The sequence below is a fragment of the Doryrhamphus excisus genome, chromosome 7 (genome assembly GCF_030265055.1).
Source record: "Doryrhamphus excisus isolate RoL2022-K1 chromosome 7, RoL_Dexc_1.0, whole genome shotgun sequence".
NCBI lineage: Eukaryota > Metazoa > Chordata > Actinopteri > Syngnathiformes > Syngnathidae > Doryrhamphus > Doryrhamphus excisus.
Genome location: NC_080472.1, coordinates 5,227,161 through 5,244,152, shown reverse-complemented (window position 1 = coordinate 5,244,152; position 16,992 = coordinate 5,227,161). Strand labels below are relative to the sequence as shown.

Genomic DNA, 16,992 nt, shown 5'->3' with positions numbered 1-16,992 from the left:
TGCTGGTGGAACTGACTAGTTTGCTGGGTCAGTCTTGTGAATGCGCTGAGCTCTTGTGAAGTCATGTAGGTTGCAAGCTCGCTATCTGTGGTAAGTTTTATTTTTTTTGATTGCATGTTTTTTCCTCAACGGCTGGATTTACACTACAGACATTCAGTGTAAGCAGGTAAAAAAAAGCAGCTCTTAATCATATTAGGCGTTTCAAGTATGGGCTTTTAGTATGGTACTGTACATTTACAGTGGAACCTTGGTTAGCATCATTAATCCCTTCCAGAAGGTCCGACTGTAATTTAAACCAAATAATTCTTTCCATAAGAAATCATGTAAATCCAATTAATCTGTTTTCAAATTAATCCAAATTAAGTCACCTTTTTTAATCAAAATGCTGCACTGACAAATTTCTTTGGCTCCATTTTGAGTTATTTTGCAGGGGCGAACAATCACTGATGACATCATGAGCAGGCAATGTAGCTGACTTCCCGTTCCTGTTTCCCTGTATTAGCAAGCTACTAGTATAACAAGGAAGTTTTTTGATGAAAAATACATTAACAACACATTTGGGCACACACAGAGCATAACTACATTCTAAACAAAATTTTGAGTTTATATTTTTATATAGTTTATATTTTTCTTGAGTGTATGTGGGATATGAGTGACTTTAAAGTAAATATAGATTATAGGCAGTACATTATACAGTGAAGAAAATAAGTATTTGAACACCCTGCTATTTTGCTATTTCTCCCACTTAGAAATCATGGAGGGGTCTGAAATTTTCATCGTAGGTGCATGTCCACTGTGAGAGAGATAAACTAAAAAGAAAAATCCAGAAATCACAATGCATGATTTTTTAACAATTTATTTGTGTGATACAGCTGCAAATAAGTATTTGAACACCTGTGTATCATCTAGAATTCTGACCCTGAAAGACCTGTTAGTCTGCCCATTAGAAGTCCACCTGCACTCCATGTATCATCCTGAATCAGATGCACCTGTTTGAGGTCGTTAGCTGCATAAAGACACCTGTCCACCCCATACAATCAGTAAGACTTTAACTTGTAACATGGCGAAGACCAAAGAGCTGTCCAAAGACACCAGAGACAAAATTGTACACCTCCACAAGGCTGGAAAGGGCTACGGAGCAATTACCAAGCAGCTTGGTGAAAAAAGGTCCACTGTTGGAGCTATCATTAGAAAATGGAAGAAGCTAAACATGACGGTCAATCTCAATCGGAGTGGAGCCCCATGCAAGATATCACCTCGTGGGGTCTCAATGATTCTAAGAAAGGTGAGGAATCAGCCCAGAACTACACGACAGGACTTGGTCAATGACCTGAAAAGAGCTGGGACCACCGTTTCCAAGGTTACTGTAGGTAATACACTAAGACGTCATGATGTGAAATCATGCATGGCACGAAAGGTTCCCCTGCTTAAACCAGCACATGTCAAGGCCCGTCTTAAGTTTGCATATGACCATTTGGATGATACAGAGGAGTCATGGGAGAAAGTTTTATGGTCAGATGAGACCAAAATAGAACTTTTTGGTCATAATTCCAATAAGCGTGTTTGGAGGAAGAAGAATGAAGAGTACAATCCGAAGAACACCATCCCTACTGTGAAGCATGGGGGTGGTAGCATCATGCTTTGGGGGTGTTTTTCTGCACATGGGACAGGACGAGTGCACTGCATTAAAGAGAGGATGACTGGGGCCGTGTATTGTGAGATTTTGGGGAACAACCTCCTTCCCTCTGTCAGAGCATTGAAGATGGGTCGTGGCTGGGTCTTCCAACACGACAACGACCCGAAGCACACAGCCAGGAAAACCAAGGAGTGGCTCCGTAAGAAGCATATCAAGGTTCTAGCATGGCCCAGCCAGTCTCCAGATCTGAACCCAATCGAAAATCTTTGGAGGGAGCTCAAACTCCGTGTTTCTCAGCGACAGCCCAGAAACCTGACTGATCTAGAGAAGATCTGTGTGGAGGAGTGGGCCAAGATCCCTCCTGCAGTGTGTGCAAACCTGGTGAAAAACTACAGGAAACGTTTGACCTCTGTAATAGCAAACAAAGGCTACTGTACCAAATATTAACATTCATTTTCTCAGGTGTTCAAATACTTATTTGCAGCTGTATCACACAAATAAATTGTTAAAAAATCATGCATTGTGATTTCTGGATTTTTCTTTTTAGTTTATCTCTCTCACAGTGGACATGCACCTACGATGAAAATTTCAGACCCCTCCATGATTTCTAAGTGGGAGAAATAGCAAAATAGCAGGGTGTTCAAATACTTATTTTCTTCACTGTAACTGTAATCATCTATTAAAACCTGCAGTGTCGTGTAAATCCAGCCTGTGTCCACCAACTATGTTCAAATAAAGTTTTGCTTTTTGCCTGAAAACAGACCATGTGTGTTGAGTGATGTAAAAGCTTCCAAAAATGTAATTATATGTACAGACATTTATTAATCACATGTCCATAAACCACCTAGATAATAAAGTGATACAGTGGAACCTTAGTTAGCGTCATTAATCCATTCCAAAAGGTCCGACTCTAACTGAAACGGACTCTAACTGAAAATTTGTTCCCGAAAGCTAAAAATGTTAACACAAAAATTGTTTGGTTCGAGTACGTTTCAGCCAGAGTGTTATTAGAAAATATTCTCACGACTTTTTTTTCTCCCCTGGTAATTCAAGATGGTTTGCGATCTGTGGTGGAGGAGCTGGAGCTGGAAAGGAATCAACTCCAGGAGCAAATACTGAGCCTTGAAGAGCGCTGTCAAGATCTGGAAGATCGGCTACAGTTACAAGCACGCATTGAGGCCTTGCAGGTAACCTTATCCTTTACCTTTTTCCAACCACACCTTACCTCAAACCACTTCTCAAAGACTCAAAGGACCAAATACTGTAGCTCCCTTTTTAAAATGCATCCTACAAAATGGCAATTTAGCCACTAACGCTGAGTGATTTGCATGTTCCTGTTCCTGAAGACTGAGATTTTGTAACAAAGCCTTCTAACACAGGTGACTTTTGATGTAGATGAAGATGCGTTGCCACTCTGGCCTTCTCAGGTGTGTTAGATCCTTCTTGTGTGTGTGTGCGCTGGAGAGCACCTCTGGCGGTGACTGCTAATGGTGTGATGTGTGTGTTTAATCACGGCTATATCACAGGGGTGTCCAAGGTGCGGCCCAGGGTTGTTTTTTATTGGCTTGCGGCACATTCTAAGGCGATGATTTAACAAGAAAACTTGAGGAAAAATCAGCAGTCATTACAAAATTGGAATCTAACAAGAGTACAAGAATAATGATGTAATATTAATCATCATTTTAGTCGCATAAGGTTGAAATATTAAAGATGAAGTTTTTTAAAACAACATAATTTTGTTGTGTTCTAATGTTCCAAGAATAAAGTCAAAATATTATGGGAATAAAGTCATAATTACAGAAAGCTGTAATTTTATGAGAAAGTAAAAATATTAAGAGAGAAAAGTCGTATTCTAACTTGTTATATTATGAAGAAAAATGTCATTTTAGTAGCATAGGGTTGACATATTAAAGGAAAAAAAAATATTTCCTTAATATGAAATATGTTTTGAAAAACAAACTTGTAATTTTTGGAAAATTAGGTTGGGGGAAAAGTTGTGTGATGGGAATAAAGTGATAATAAATAACAATACTAATGTAATTAATGTTATAAATAATTAGCAACTTAAAAGCAACATAAATCATAAAAAAAGCAAAGATTTTTTCACCTATATCACAAAGCTGTGATGCATTTTTCAGTATGTGGGCCTCGCTGGAACAAATTTGAACACCCCTGCCGCAATATGTTTTATTAAAAATGATGTTTACAGCAAGGTTGATGTTCTGTCGCAGTATCACTGGGTGTGGTGAGTTGCACTTTATTGGTGAACTACAGTTTGTACGAAAGATATGGCTGATCTCGCTCTACTAAAAACCATGCAGATATTAAACTACAGGTTATTATAAACCTTCTTTGTGATCTTCAACAGGTCCGCTCCCATCCATATATCTGTGTGCAGTGAATATTCTTACAGAGCCTTATTTTATATAAATAAATAAAAAATGTTGTTCTTTTTTGGCTTTTTTTTAAGCTTTTGTCTCTCTGTACTTACAGAATGAGTATGAGAAGTTACAGGGCCAGCTTGCTTCCTTGCGAAGTCAGCATAGCAGAGAAGCAGAAAAGCATCAGCTGCTGGTTAGCCGTCTCAATGAACAACTAAAAGGGTAAGTTATTCTTGTGAGAATAGTCATCGCTTGCTTTATTTCAGTCGTGCATACAGGGTTACAGTGAATTTGTTGTCCCTCACCACTTTACCCTTCTAATTTTTATAGCTTCAAGATAAGCTAAGCTCGCAGTTTTTCCAAAATATATTATTTAATAAATCATGCTGCTTTGTGGTTGAATACGTACAATTATTAGTAAAAAAAAAAAAGCATTTTAAAGCAATTTTTACATTTGTTATTTTTTAAATGGAATATTTTCAAGCATAATAATGAAGTAAAACATAAATATATGGTATTCAAAGACATTGGTCACAAGGTCAGTAATGTTACTGTAATGTTGGGTGTGACACACAAGCACCAGACTTAATCGCTGGAACTACAGGCTTTGATTGCAGGTTTGAGTGATCTCACATGCACAATAATCACTAACACAGGCTACTGTTATGTCCGCAACCCATCCCTAGCTAAAACTCAACTCTGACACACCTACGTCACTTCCTGTCCGCCCCCTACTCATTTCTCCTATCTCTGGAACGCATTTACAGCAACAAGTACACACAAGTCTTATTTTTTCTATTTTTATCTTATTATTTCTACTATATTGGGTAATTGGTGATTATAAGGATGTAGTTAAAAGTTGTTGTTTGTAAATTGTGTGTGTTGCATTCAAACACGTATTTAAATCAACATTTTAGAGTGTTAAAATGTCTATTCTTTTTAGGATGAGCGACACACAAGAATGCTTGGAAAGCTCACTCGTTGAGAAGGAGAATACATTAGCAAAGACATCAGAAAAACTTGAGCTCATCAACAGCCTCCGAGAATCCTTGAGCGAAAAGGAGATTCAGTACAAGGAGATGTCTGACAAGCTCCTTCAGACTGAGCAAACAGTAAGAGCTTTTTTTCATATTAACTTAAAGGTGCTGTATGTCTTCAGATACAAAAACAAAATATTCAGTCATCTTCACCACCTGACGCAACATCCACAATAACCTCCTGGAATCACAAAAAGCATCAAGCATGGACAAAACAATGTTATTAACAAGAATGGCACAGCTACTCATTACTGAATACTATTTTGAACATTTTAGTTCTATGGTCTTGAACTTTTGATCAGATGATGGAACGGCCTATTTCACTTTAAAGCTTGTTTGCAGTAAATTGCTTACTCAATTTTTTTTTACCTCACTCCCATTTCTTCTTTTTGCATGTTTAAGTTTTACTTAGAAGTTCCTTAAGATCCAACAGTGTCAAATGTAAATTCTTGTAACTTTTCAACTGTTTCAATTATATCTAAAGCTAGTAGCTAAACCTTGATTAATCGCTATGATTAGCTGACAACAAACAAAATGCACATGCGTGTTTGTGTTACCCGGAACGTGGCTTGCAATGTCGGAGCAGGAAGAGAAGATACAATGCTTAGCGCCCTTTTTGCAGTACCAACCAATGCTGACAGCACCTTTTAAGATAGGTATTGTTTATGTTGATGGCTCGAGGGTGGTTAATTTTCTCTGATTTTCTCTACTCAGCTCGAGAAAGTTTCCAAACAAAGCAGTATCTCAGAGAAAAGCTGCTCTGAGTTGAAAGCAGAAGTTTGTGACCTCACACAGAAGCTGAGTGTCCTCAGAGACAAGGTACACCAGTTTTGGAGATGTCTCACCCTCACCCAAATTTAATTCATTATTTATTTATTTCATCTTAACTGATCATTCATTGTCATCTGATCATTCACAGACTCAAAAACAGGACATCACCATAGAAACTTTACAGACTGAGTTTGAGCAAACCAGTGAAGAACTGGACAAACTAAACACATCCCACCTGGAAGAAAGAGCCCAACTCATTCACGATCTTCAAAGCTGTGAGCGGGAGATTGACAGTCTGAAAGATATTCTGTCTGCAAAAGACAAAGAGATTTTGGCCCTGAACGGTAGTGTGCTGGAGTATACAGAACAGGTTACAGTCCTCAAACAAGACCTTCGACTCAAAGAAGAAACTTTGCTTCAAGTGGAAAATGCACTGAGTAAGGCGGAGCGAGAGGCCGAGATTCTTCGTGATTCTCAGACTTCAGATCAGCAAGTCCTAAATAGTAAGATTGCAGTGCTTGTTGAGAATCTCAAGTCTGTTGAGGTGGAGTTGGACAAGACCAAAGAAGAAAGCAAGTGGAAGGTTGATGAGATTAACCATCTAATAAAACAGGCCAAGGATGATAAGAAAACTATTCAGGACCTGCAAGACCTACAAGCTGATGCACAGAAACAGATATTGAGTCATCGTTCTCAACTTTCTGAACATGAAAAAGTCATCTCTTCACTGAAGGAGCAGCTGACCTTATCTACCCAAAGGCAACTTGAGTCTGAGGAAGTCATTGTGCAGCTCAAGAACATCAACACAATCAATGAGAAAAATGCAATGACAGAAGAGATCTACGAAAAAGAACTGAAAACTTTAAAGGATGAAAAGAACAAGCTCCTATCCCAACTGGAAATATACAGTCATGACATGGAATTGTTATCTCAACGATTAAAGGAGCAAGCGCAGATTGCGGACAGTGTCAAACACGAGATGGAGAAAAAACTGGAAATCATCACATCACTGGAAAATCAAATCAAGGCAAATGATATCGAGGGAGAGGATGAGAGACAGAGATTTAACTCTGAATTGCAAGCGAGGGATTTTGAAAATCAGAAGTTGTGCAAAGAAATTGATGGCAGAACTGAAAACATATCCAAAATGACGGACACCTTAAAACAAGTCGAGGCTCAGAAAGAACAACTGCAAGAAAAGCTTAAAAGGCTCACTGAAGAGCTCGAATTACAGAATCTCAATGGACAACAACTAACTGAAAAAATGACATCTGCGCTTGAACTTAACAGCACTCTGGAGAAGCAAGTGCAAAGCGTTACAGAGGCCAATGAACGACTTCAGCAGGAAGTCGCTGAAAGAGAGAAGACTGTATCAGAAGTAACAGTTGAAAGAGATTCTCTGCATAACAAATTATCCGCAATAGAATTACAACAGTCACAAAACGACACTATTATTCAAGAGTTAGAAAAACAAAAAGAACATTTGCTTTTGCAAACTAATGAATTTAAGAGAGATGCCGAACAAAACTCGCTCTCACACAACGAGGTTCTCCTAGCTAAAACCAACGAATGTGGTCGTCTCAATCAGCTACTCAGGGAGAAGGAAAGCTTCATTGCACAGCTGGAAGGTGAACTGCAAAGCTCCACTGCTAAGGTGGATGAGTTGCAGCATACCATAGAGCAGAAACAGCGTCTCGCCTCCGATCTTAGAGCAGAATTAGAAACCCGACGAGATGAACAAGCACAGCTTCAACAAACGTTGTCTCTCCTTGAAGAACAGGACTGTAATCTGAAGTCTAGGTTAAGCGAGAAGGATGCCAATTTGAAGGAAAAACAGGAAGAGTGCCATAGTTTGCAGAATGAAATTATTCTACATAAGAATTCGGTTTCCGAGCTTAAAGTGGACGTTGAGTCACTCAATACAGAACTCTCACTGCTTTGCAAGAAACTGGAAGAGAGCGAGCAACAAAGCCAAAAACAAAAAGACGACTTTGATAAAGCAACACAAACTATCCAGTCTTTAAATGACAAAATCAATGAATTACAAGAACATTCCAGCAAAACCGAAATCTCAAGGGACACCGAGCTGAGGACCCTTCGGTGTGAAATTGATAGCATGGCAGAACAAAACAAAGACCTCGATGCAGCCTGCAAATCCAGAGAAAATCAGCTTGAGGAGCAAATGCAAATTGTGTCAAACCTTGATAGACAGCTCAAAGTCACTCTTGAACAAAACTCCAGTTTTAGCATGAAAATAACTAGTCTAACAGAAGACAATCAGCAACTACAAGAAAAGTTGTCCCAAAACCATATGTTAGCTTCTGAGCTAACGGCTGAGAATAGCCTGCTGCAAAAACAGAAATCTGAGCTTGAGGTTCAAATCTTAAATGGTCAGACGAAAATGAATGATGTTCTGAATGAAAAAGATGAGCTTATTGTTGCAGTCAGTAATATGAAGCAGGTCCTCAAGGAAAACGAAATATCAAACAAACAGAAAACAGAAGAATTTAGCTCTCTTTCAAAAACACTGACCGACACAGAACGACAACTTCAGAATTTACAAGAACAAGTTAATCAGCTAAACCTGTTACTGGCTGAGAAAGAAAAAAATCTGTTGGACAGGAATTCTCAGTTGGATGCTCAGCAGAACCAACAGCTGCAATTACAGGACACAATATCTATGCTTCAAGAACAGGGATCTGCGCTAAAGTCAGGGCTGATGGAGAGGGACACAATGTTGCAGCAGAAATCAGAGGAATGCATTGTTTATCAAAATGAAGTGGTCCTGCAGAAGGGTCTTGTGTCGCAGATACAGAGCGAGATTGACTCGCTCACTCGAGAGTGCGGCGATGCTAAGCAACAGTTGATGCAAAAGGAGCAGATGTTAAAAGATCTAGCAAATGATTTTGAAAACCACAAGGAAGAGCTAAATAAACGTAGTGAATCAGTGATTTCCCTTAGTAGTCAGATTGGAGCCATGAACGACAGTTTTGCAGAGATGGAGGTTGAAATGAGCGGCTTGAAAGATGCCATAGAGAAGCTCACCTCAGAAAAGCATCAGCTCACACAAGAGAAGGACCGAGGCAATGCTGAGATAGTTGACTTAAAAGATGCCATTGAAGCACTGACTCATCAGAATATGCGATTCCAGTCTGAAATTGAAAAGTCTTTTCCCGAGCTGTCCAAAGCACACAAAGACCTTGCAGATTTAAAAACAACACTTAGTGACAGGGAAGTCCAACTGAAAACTTTACAGTCAGAAATAGAACAGCTTCATTTTGCCACCCAAGAAAAAGATAACTCCGTGAAACAGCAGGAACATGCAATCCAACAACTTAATAGTCGGATCTCTGAACAAGAGGGGCTGCTGAAACAGAAAGACGATGAAACATTCGGTTTAAGGATTCAAGTTACAGAACTCAGCGGTCAAGTAGAAACTCTTACGTCCGAGTCCACTGTATTACAAAATACAATGGACAAAAAGGAGCAGGCTAGTCTTGAAGATGAAAGAAATTTCTCACTTGTCACTGAAAATTTGAGTGCCAACCTTCAAGACAAAGAAAAGGAGTGCGAGAGCCTGAAAGAGCAAATTTCACACCTTGAAGAATCAGTTTTAAAGATGAACAGTACCCTCCAAACACAAAGAGAAGAAACAGAAAATCTGGCAAAAGCCTTGGAAGAAAAAGAATGGAGTCTTTCGGCACAATCACAATCACTTGAAGATTTGCAGAAGAGAGCAGATGAGTCGTTGCTCTTCAAAAGTCAGTTCATGGAAAGCACAGAGTTATTGTCACAGCTCCAGTGTCAGATTCAGACTCTGTCCTCTGACTCTGAGAACCACAAAAAGTCAGCGGAAGAAACACAAAGTGCCTTCATTAACCTGCAAGAAAAATATGCATCTAATTTGGAGGATTTGCAGGATTTGAGAAAGCAACTATCCCAAAGGACTGATGAAGTGTTAACCCTTACGAAGCTGTCAGATGACGCCAATTGTGAACACGCGAGAGCACAGACCACCATAGAAACTCTGAAAGATGAGCTATCCGCAATCCAAAACAACCTTAAGAAAACCCAGGACCTGAATTCTCAGCTGTCAAAAGAAAAGGAAGAAGCATTCAGCTCTCATCAAAAACGTGTCTCCCTTTTGACCACTGAAATAGAAACCCTAAAAACACAACATCTTCAAGTTGTGGCGCAAATGAATGCTCTGACAGAAAACCTGGAGCAGAGAGAAATGGCGCTACATGCGATTAACAGTCAATGCACAGCCCAAGCCAAACATACATCTCAGATGATTGCAGAAACACAGAAACTAGAATTACAGAATAAGAAGCTTATTGAAGAGATTCAGCAGTCAAAGGAGGAGCACCAAAGGTCTCTCACAGCGGTCAACAATGAAAAGACACACTTAGTCAACGACGTTCGAAAACTTCTTGCAGAGAAGGAAGAGCTGGAGAGACGACACCGTGAAACTGGGACATCCCAGGGGGAGCTCATGGCTCAAATGGAGCAGCAGTCCCGCAGCATGAGCGAAAACGTCGAGAAAATCCTGTCTGAGAAGGAGAGCCTTCAAGCAAAGGTTAGTGTCCGAGATGAAGAAATTTCACAATTAAGAGAAAATCTTCACAAGACCGAGCACATTCTGCAAGACTCTGAGAAAGAGTGGCTGCTAGTTCTAGATAGAGAAAAGCAGGATAAGAATCTACTTGCAGAACAGTTGAGTCGTGTTGAAAAGGAAAGAGAGGACGGAGATCGTGAAAACGGTCACTTGCAACAGGCTCTTAAAGCTGTGGCACATGAGTTAGAAGTACTTGTAAGAAAAAACAGCGGTACCATCCTCTCACCCATTGCCACTTTAAGTGTAGACAGAACACATTTACAGCACATGATTAAACAAGTTGAAGCAAATCATCGGTCTGAGATAGATGCTTTGACAAAGATGTTGGACAGTACTAGAGCAGATTTACAAGAAGTCCGAAGTACGCTTGATCATTGTGAGGTTAAAAAATGTCAAGAAATTGAGAATTTACAGAGTCAGTTGAAGACTGTGACAGAAACTGTACGTGAAAACTCATCTTTGTCTGATGAACTAAAAGCAAAAGACGATCAAATGAACTGTATGAGCATTCAAATTGCTCAGCAAAAGGAATTACTTAGTGGGCTCAGTCAGCAGTTAAAAGATAAAGATGTGTCCATTGCCCAAGTCATGGAGGCGGCCTTAAATGAAAGGGTGAAACTTGGTGAAGAAAAGGCCCATCTATCAAAACAACTCGCAAACATTCAAAAAGATTACCAAACTTCCACAAAGCGGTATGACGACGTTTCTCGGCAGCTGGAAGAACATGTTTCATGTTCACTCAGGGAGAATGAAATGCAAACCTCAGAAAAACTTGAGCTGGTGAAGAAAAACGATGAGCTAAAATCTGAACTATCGAGAATATCGGAAGAGAAAGATACAGTCAAGAAAAAACTGAAGGCCTCTCTCCTTCTCCGGAAGGATCTGTTGAAAAAAGTTGAGGAGTTAGAAAAACAAAATAAAGAGAGTATTAACAATGAAAATAATGTAACATTTTTACAAAACAAACTCTTAGAAAGCACCAAACAAGCTCAATCCACAGCCAAAATGTATGAGGATAAGGTGTTTTTCCTTGAAAAGGAGTGTCTTGACAAAGTCAATGAGTTACGCACTTTGCAAGCCACGCTAAGTGAGAAGGAAATGTCACTCAATGAAAAAAACACCCTCATCAAACAACTTCAGGCAGTTGCTGCTGAGCGCGAGGATAACTTTGAACAAGATAAAAAGAGCATGATGCTAAAAACGCAAATGCTCGAGAGCGAAATCGAGGACTATAAAGATCAATTGAAGGACAAATCTCTCTCCGATAATACTGCTATTGAATTAGAAAATGAGCTGACACAAATGAAGCAAGAAAAGGCAATGCTGCAGAAAAAGACGCAGGCTGCATTGTTGGCACGAAAAGAGACTATGAAGAAAGCTCAAGAAAGTGAGAGGCAATTAACCAAAGAATTATGTGAGCTGAAAGATGAATACAAGGCTGTCTTGGACCAACACTGTCAGCAGACCAACGAGCTCAATGTTGTCCAATTGGAATTGAATGACAAGCTCAGGGAATTGGAAGAACTCCAGAAAACACTGTCTTCTTACTCAGATGAACTGGAAACTTTAAGACGGCTTGTCCAGGAAAGGGATCAAACTGTGCAAGATTTAAATATTTCTTTGGCGGAGAAAGAGAGTCAGTGTCATTCTCTATCAAACCTGCAAACTGAACTCGATACTATGAAAGCACAATTTGAGTCATTAAAGAACGAAAGTGAAGACAAGGTTCTTGTTTTGATGGAGAAAAGCGCAGAAATGATTAACTCAAATGTCCATGTGGCACAGAGTGGCTCAGAGGAAGCCCACAAAGCTGTAAAAGAGCAGGTAGAAATGGCGGTGAAATATCAAGAACAGCCTAAAGATTCTACTGGAACATCTGAAATAACGCATCAAAACATAATAGAAGAGAAGAAGACTCTTGTGGAGCCGGTGGCAGGGGTACCGCAACATCTGAGCGAGAAGGAAAGTAGTCTGACAAACGATCTCGAAAAAGCCCCATGTGGAAATGTGGAAACAAATGTGGAAACATTGAAGCAAGAAAATGAAAATTCTGTCAGGATAATTGCTGAACTCAGGGATGAGTTAGCCATGCTTCATTTGCAGCTGCACCACTGCAAACAGCCGCTTCATGAAGACACACCGGAGATGGCCATCAGGCAAGAGCATGTTACTGAAAATGAGCTCAGTCCTGTTTACAGATGTCCTCAGAATTCCGAAGTAACTCAGAATCAGAACGATGAGTCTGAGCAAAGTCATGAATTGACCATTGCTAATATGAACAGAGAAGTTGACGATCTTCATAAAGCTCAAGAAGATTGTGGTAAAGTAAACGATCTGCAGAGCTACAATAAAATGACACAACTAACCAGAAAACTTCAAGCTGCTTTAGTTTCACGGAGAGAACTCTTGAAGGAGAATGCATCACTGAAGGAGCAAGTAGAAAATCTGGCGGACAAAGTCAACGTCAAAGAAGCTGAATTTTTGACTCTGGAATCGTCCTTTTCAAAGCTGAAACAACAAACTATCGACCTGGAAAGCAGTTTAAAGAGTATTAACATGGATAAAGAGACGCTTAGCTCTGAAGTTGATCGCATCCGGAATGATAATTGTAATCTATCCGATGCATGTGAAAGCTTGAAGCAGACCATTGAAAACATCACCCAGCAGAAGCAAGCCTTTTCCTGCCAGCTGGAATCTCTCAAAGACTCTCAGACAGAAGAGCTGACCAAATGGAAGTCAAGGCACTCGGAACTCAAACAAGACTATGAGTCTCTTTTACAGGCATATGAAAATGTCGGCACAGAAATGGACAAGATGAGACAACTTCTGGAAGGGGCCAAAAGAGAACGACAGGAAGCACTCGGTAAACTGCACAAATGTGAGACTGAGATGGAAATCCTACAGGGCCAGGCAAGAGAGCTGGATGCAGGACATGAAAGAATGAAAGAGAAAATGCACACTTTTTCAGAAGAAAAACGGCACGAGATTAACGATATGGAGCAAGCAAACGAAAAGATGAGAAACAAACTGTCTGAGATGAGTGAAAAAAACTTGATGGAAATAACCGACCTGACTGATAAAAATCAACACTTAGCGGCTGAACTTCTCCAACTGAAGTCATTGTTAGAGGACTACAAAAGCCAGCTTTCAGAGATACAGGCTGAAAACAGAAAACTAACTGAAAAGCTTCAAGAAGCTACTAGTTCTTCCGAAAAACGTTACTTAGAATCAACATCTTTTACAGAGGACATGGAGTTTAAACTTGACAAGTCACTCAGCTTGAATAATTCACAGATTGAGAAAACACAACCTAGTGTTCAATTGGAAACCGAGACTCTATTGCAGAACGAAGTGTCATACAGCGATCATGAAATACAACTAAGAGCAAAAGACGATGCCATTAATAAGCTTAACGAAATAATAAGTCAGCACAGCCAAGAAACGATTAGCCTCAATGAAAAGGTCAAAATTTTAGAAGATGACAAGTGTCTTCTTCAAGAGGAACTTGAAAACATTCAAGAGATTTCAGACAAGGTGAAAAATGAAAACGATTACTTGGAAACTGTGATCCTGAAAAACTCTGAAAGAATCGATGAGCTTTCTGAGTGTATCGGTGTACTGGAAGCCCATAACAAGCAGCTGTGTTCTCAACTGACGACGAGCAAGGAGATGTACAGCCAGCTTCGGCAAGAAAAAGATGACGAGCATCTTAAATTAGTTGGAGAACTCGAGGAAAAGCTCAAGACCATGCAACGTGGCAGGGATGGGTCCAAGAATGTGAGTAAAGAATTGCAAGAGCTTCTAAAACAAAAGCATCAAGAAATAAATTATCTCCAGCAAAACTGCATTAAATACCAAGAACATGTTTTAAATTTAGAAATCTCTCAGAAGACCTCAGAGTCAGCTTGTGAAAACTTGGAAAAAGATCTGAAAAAACTCTCTGATAAGACCTCCATTGTTGAAGAGAAAAACAAACATCTTGAAGCAGATTTAACCACATCTGAGGCTCACCTCCAGGAGGCCAAAGAGAAGATCGAGAAACTTGAGTCTGAAAGAAACCATTTGAAATTAGCTCTACAAAATGTTGAATCTGAGAAAACAAAAATAAAGGAAGATTCATTGGAGAACCAAGAGAACTCATTAACCGTGAATGAAGTGTTGTTGCAGAAACGGATAGACGATCTCCAGGATATTAACAATAAAGAAAGCCAAAAAGTTGTTGAATTAAGACAACAGATAGATTCTCAACATCTGAAGCTCAACACTCTGAAGAGAGCACTGGAGACTAACGAAGTAAAGCTATCTGCTTTATCATCTAGTCCTCAAGGGGCAAATACTACAAAACTTTGGAATGATTTGTACCAAAAGTCTTTGCATGAGAAAGATAACCAGCTCAATGAACAAGGTTCTGCAATTAGAAGATTACGGGATGATCTGCAAAAAGAGGTGAATGAACTCATAATGACCAAGTCAAGACTAGAAAAGGCACAAAACGAGTATTCTGTTGCTTCTGCTGCATATCAGAGGCAGGTCTTGGTTCTGAGTGCAAGCAACGCTGAATTTGCTGAGACTGTAGAATTGTTGACTCTTCAAGTGAAGGAACTCAATGCTCAAATTGAAAGAGTAGACCAAGACGGAAACACCCTTAAAATGCAAATCGCTGACAAGGAAGACAAGATTTCCCAGTTGCAATTTCATTGCGAACAGACAGAAAAGATAAATGCAGACTTGGAATATCAGTTGCGTGTTTTGCAGTCACAAAATGATAACGTCCGGGCTGAACTGGAGAAACAGAATGGAGTTTCCCTCCAACTGAAAACCCTTCTTCAGAACAAGAACGTCGAGATCTCTACTCTTTTGTCATGTAAGGACGGCCATATGTCGGGATATCTCGAGCAACTCCAGGCTCATTATCGCTCCCAGGAAGCTGTTTATGAAGACAGGTTAACATATGTACATAATCAAAGAGAAAATGCTGACAAAGAGTTTAGAGAGCTTGAGGCCAAAGTCAGAAGTATGACAATTAATTTAAATAGATCCGTTCAGGAAAACGAGCAGTTGTCAACCAAGATGGCCATTGTGAAGACGTCAATGCTGTCTTTACAGCGTGAAAAAGAGCGATTAATGTCAGAATACAGAATACTTGAGGTTAAACGTCAGACAGAGCTTAAAAATAAAGCAGACTCTCCTGATAATGATGGTGGTGCAACTAGAGACCTCAAACATGAAGTTAAGAAATTACTACATCAAATGGATGACCTAAATTCCGAGAATGCTATGCTCAGGGCCCAGCTGTTTCATTACAGAGAGGATTTGAATCAAGTTTTATCCCTAAAAGACAGTCAGTTGAAAGTCTTGCTCAAAAAGCAACAGGATGCGATCAAGAATCTTGAAGACCAAAAGGTCGCAGCTGAAAAGGAGTACAAGGTGTCTCAGTCAGAGCTCCAAAAGGCAGAAAATGTTAACAGTACTTTGAAGGCTGAGGTTTCTAAACTTCAGTCGCAGGTGACACAACTGCAAAGTGACATTGTGAGCCAAAAAGCTACAAACGAAGGCAAGGTGATTGCAGATCTGCAGCAAGGTGTGGCAGCTAAATCAGCCGAATGTAATGACCTTCGGCAAAAAGTTGTCTCTCAGAAAAGCCAAATTGATGACTTGAATGCGAAAATGCAAGTGCTTGAAAATGAAACTGACAAAAAACTCGGAGATGCGGATGATAAATATAATAGCGGACTGGATGCTTTAGAACGTGAACTGGAGCTAGTCAGAAACGACCGGGAGACAACCAATCAAAGGCTTACAGAGCTTGCACAAGAACTACTGGAGATGGAGCAACAATTGTCACTGGGCCAGATGCAAAATAAAGACATAAAGGATCAAAATGAGTCCCTGTGTAAAGCCATGGCTGCCCTGCAGAATAATCGGGACCAGCTCATCGAGGACTTTAAGATCTTACGAAACAGATACGATGAAGAACTCAGAGAGACTCGTGCAACTCTGAACAAAGCTGAGCGCAATCTCCAGGATGCTACATCAGACTTGGCTATGATTACCAAAGAAAGGGACATTATTGTTCAGAAAGTAAGAGCTCTGGAAAGAAAAGATACTCACAAAGAACTGACCAAGTTGTTGGGTGACCTGACCAAAGCTTTGTCAGAAAAGGAAAAACAACTGACAAAGGTTGTCCTGGAAAATAACACATACAGCAGGCAGCTGTCTGCATTCTCCAGATCCATGGCCAGCCTCCAAAATGACCGTGACAGACTGGTTTATGAGTTGGAAGGGGCGACAAAAGAAGTTGAGTCCTGGCAGAAGTCAGGCCTAGACGTTGTGTCAAGCACGAATGCGGAAAAGTCAAAAGGAAGTGCTTTCCAGATTGAAAAAGATGGGGCGGTAAGTCAAGGCTTAGTGATGGTTGGATGTTTGCTGTTGCTTGCATTTTCTGCTGTTTCCTTTTGCCGGCAGCATGGAGGGTTGAGTCTGATTTCCTTTTTTTTATATATATATATGCATTTGCTTACTCATGCATGGTTTGTGGGAGTGGCACAC

General features: G+C 40.0%; 1 protein-coding gene across 3 annotated transcripts in view; it reads left to right on the top strand.

The window, feature by feature from the left end:
* The window catches only part of LOC131131901 (golgin subfamily B member 1-like), a 39,844-nt gene that overhangs the window by 15,914 nt on the left and 6,938 nt on the right, over positions 1–16,992 (top strand). For all 3 annotated transcript variants that reach the window (XM_058076927.1, XM_058076925.1, XM_058076924.1), the window contains exons 17-21: positions 2,690–2,823; positions 4,130–4,239; positions 4,961–5,129; positions 5,769–5,873; positions 5,974–16,836. In XM_058076927.1, the coding sequence (XP_057932910.1) occupies positions 2,690–2,823; positions 4,130–4,239; positions 4,961–5,129; positions 5,769–5,873; positions 5,974–16,836 (11,381 nt within the window). The remainder of the gene's footprint in view (positions 1–2,689; positions 2,824–4,129; positions 4,240–4,960; positions 5,130–5,768; positions 5,874–5,973; positions 16,837–16,992) is intronic.